The sequence below is a fragment of the Apteryx rowi genome, unplaced genomic scaffold, assembly GCF_003343035.1.
Source record: "Apteryx rowi isolate R43461 unplaced genomic scaffold, aptRow1 scaffold_1208, whole genome shotgun sequence".
In the NCBI taxonomy this organism is placed as follows: Eukaryota; Metazoa; Chordata; class Aves; order Apterygiformes; family Apterygidae; genus Apteryx; species Apteryx rowi.
The window spans coordinates 23,904-25,488 of NW_020447429.1; the positions used below are offsets into that span (position 1 = coordinate 23,904).

Below are 1,585 nucleotides of genomic sequence, written 5' to 3' on the forward strand. Positions count from 1 at the left end.
CCCCCCCCTCCCGGCCGTCCCCCGTTAATTAGCTCGGCATTAACCTCTGCCGGGGGTTTACTGGCTATCGAGCGGCGTGTTCATTAATCCACACACCGGCAAAAGGCTCTAATTAATACGGCCGGCCGCACGCCCGCGCTCGGCAACTTTTAATTGTCGCAGGCCCAGCYGGGGAGGGCGAAGGTTAAAGCATTTATCGAGTCCCCGGGAGCTGGCTCGGCCCCCCGCGCCGATAGCAAAGATTTCCGATGCGGCCGGGCCGGCTGGCGGGGCCCTTAACCCCTGGGCGCCCGGCGCTGCCCGCGGCGCTGGCCCTGCTCCCCGGGCACCGCTAACGAGCATCGGCTCGCAGAGACCTGGGGCAGCTCGGTGCCCGAGCGGGACACGGCACGAGCGCCCGCAGGTAGCCGCGCGCAGGGGCCGGGTGCCAGCCAGCGCCCACCCCAAGCCACCCACCTTTACCTCTCTTCTGCATGAAGCCAAAGAGGTCGTCCAGGAACTCCTTGCGTTTCGGGTCCTCGTCCAGTTCGTAGAGCTGCGGGCGGCAGAGGGAGAGGGGTCAGCGCCGCCGGCAGGTCCCGACGCGCCCACGCGTGCAAGGGGCAGCACGGGGATCGCCGGGTGCCGGGGGCTCCCCACCCCGCCAGAGCCCGCGCTCTGCGGCCTCGCTGCCGACAGGCTGCTTGGGTGCCTCGGTTTCCCTGCTGCTCGCCGGCGTTTCTGGGAGCAAGATGATGCCAATGCAGGCAGAGCCGCAGCGAAGGCCAGAGCCACGTGGCAAGTGGGTCCCCGGGGCCGGGGGCAAGAGGGTGGGTGAAGCAGCGGGTTTCCAAAGAGGGTGAGGAGCCCTTCTGGGAGAGAAGAGGTCTCTTCCCCACGCCCGGGGCACCTCCGGGGCTGCCTGGCCCCGCTGCACCCCGGCCAAGTGTGCGAGCGTGTGAGCAGGTCTGCAGACGTGCGCGCAGGAGCTTGCGCGTCCGCTGCTGCGTGCGTGCCGGTACGGCTGCCTGTACGTCCCGGCGGGTTTGTGCGCACACCGCTCCGGTGAGCGTGCATGCGACTGTGCAAGACACGCGTGTGGTTGTGCACGTGTATGTGTTTGATGGACTCAGCTCTGCACCCATGGACGCAACCCCCAGGCCGATCCGGAGTCCCAGACCTGCAGCTGGAGGAAGGAGCTGGGGAGACAAGGGGACTCCCGAAACCAGGGGCACGATGCCATAACACTGGCACCACGTAACACCCCGGGACCTGCCTGATTCCAGCACAGGCCCTCGGTGACCATGACAAATTGGAGCCCGCCAGATCGATGGCCCAGCAGTAAAAGTCAGAGCACATGAAGGAAAAATTAGCACCAATCGAAGGCGCTATAGACACCAATTCCTCCCAGCGAGCCAGGCAAGAATTTAAAGCCATTGAAAAGAAACAAAACTCAGCAGTCCGGAATGGATTTCCAAAACATATACAAAGAAATGCAAGCTGGAAAACAAAGTCAGGCGCAAAATAGAGTCGTTTAAAAAACAATTGTGCTGGGAAAGGCCGTTAAAAACCAATAGGCGCATCGCCCCCTCTGCACAGCACATCA

The 1,585-nt window shown here is 63.6% G+C and overlaps 1 protein-coding gene across 1 annotated transcript in view; it reads right to left on the reverse strand.

Moving 5' to 3' along the window:
• ARID3C (AT-rich interaction domain 3C) overlaps nucleotides 1–1,285 on the reverse strand; it is an 8,840-nt gene extending 7,555 nt beyond the window's left edge. Inside the window, exons 1-2 of the mRNA XM_026090917.1 lie at nucleotides 1,160–1,285; nucleotides 463–535 (exon numbers count right to left, since the gene is read on the reverse strand). Coding sequence (XP_025946702.1) covers nucleotides 463–535; nucleotides 1,160–1,285 — 199 coding nt within the window. The remainder of the gene's footprint in view (nucleotides 1–462; nucleotides 536–1,159) is intronic.
• Between the last annotated feature and the right edge of the window lie 300 nt (nucleotides 1,286–1,585).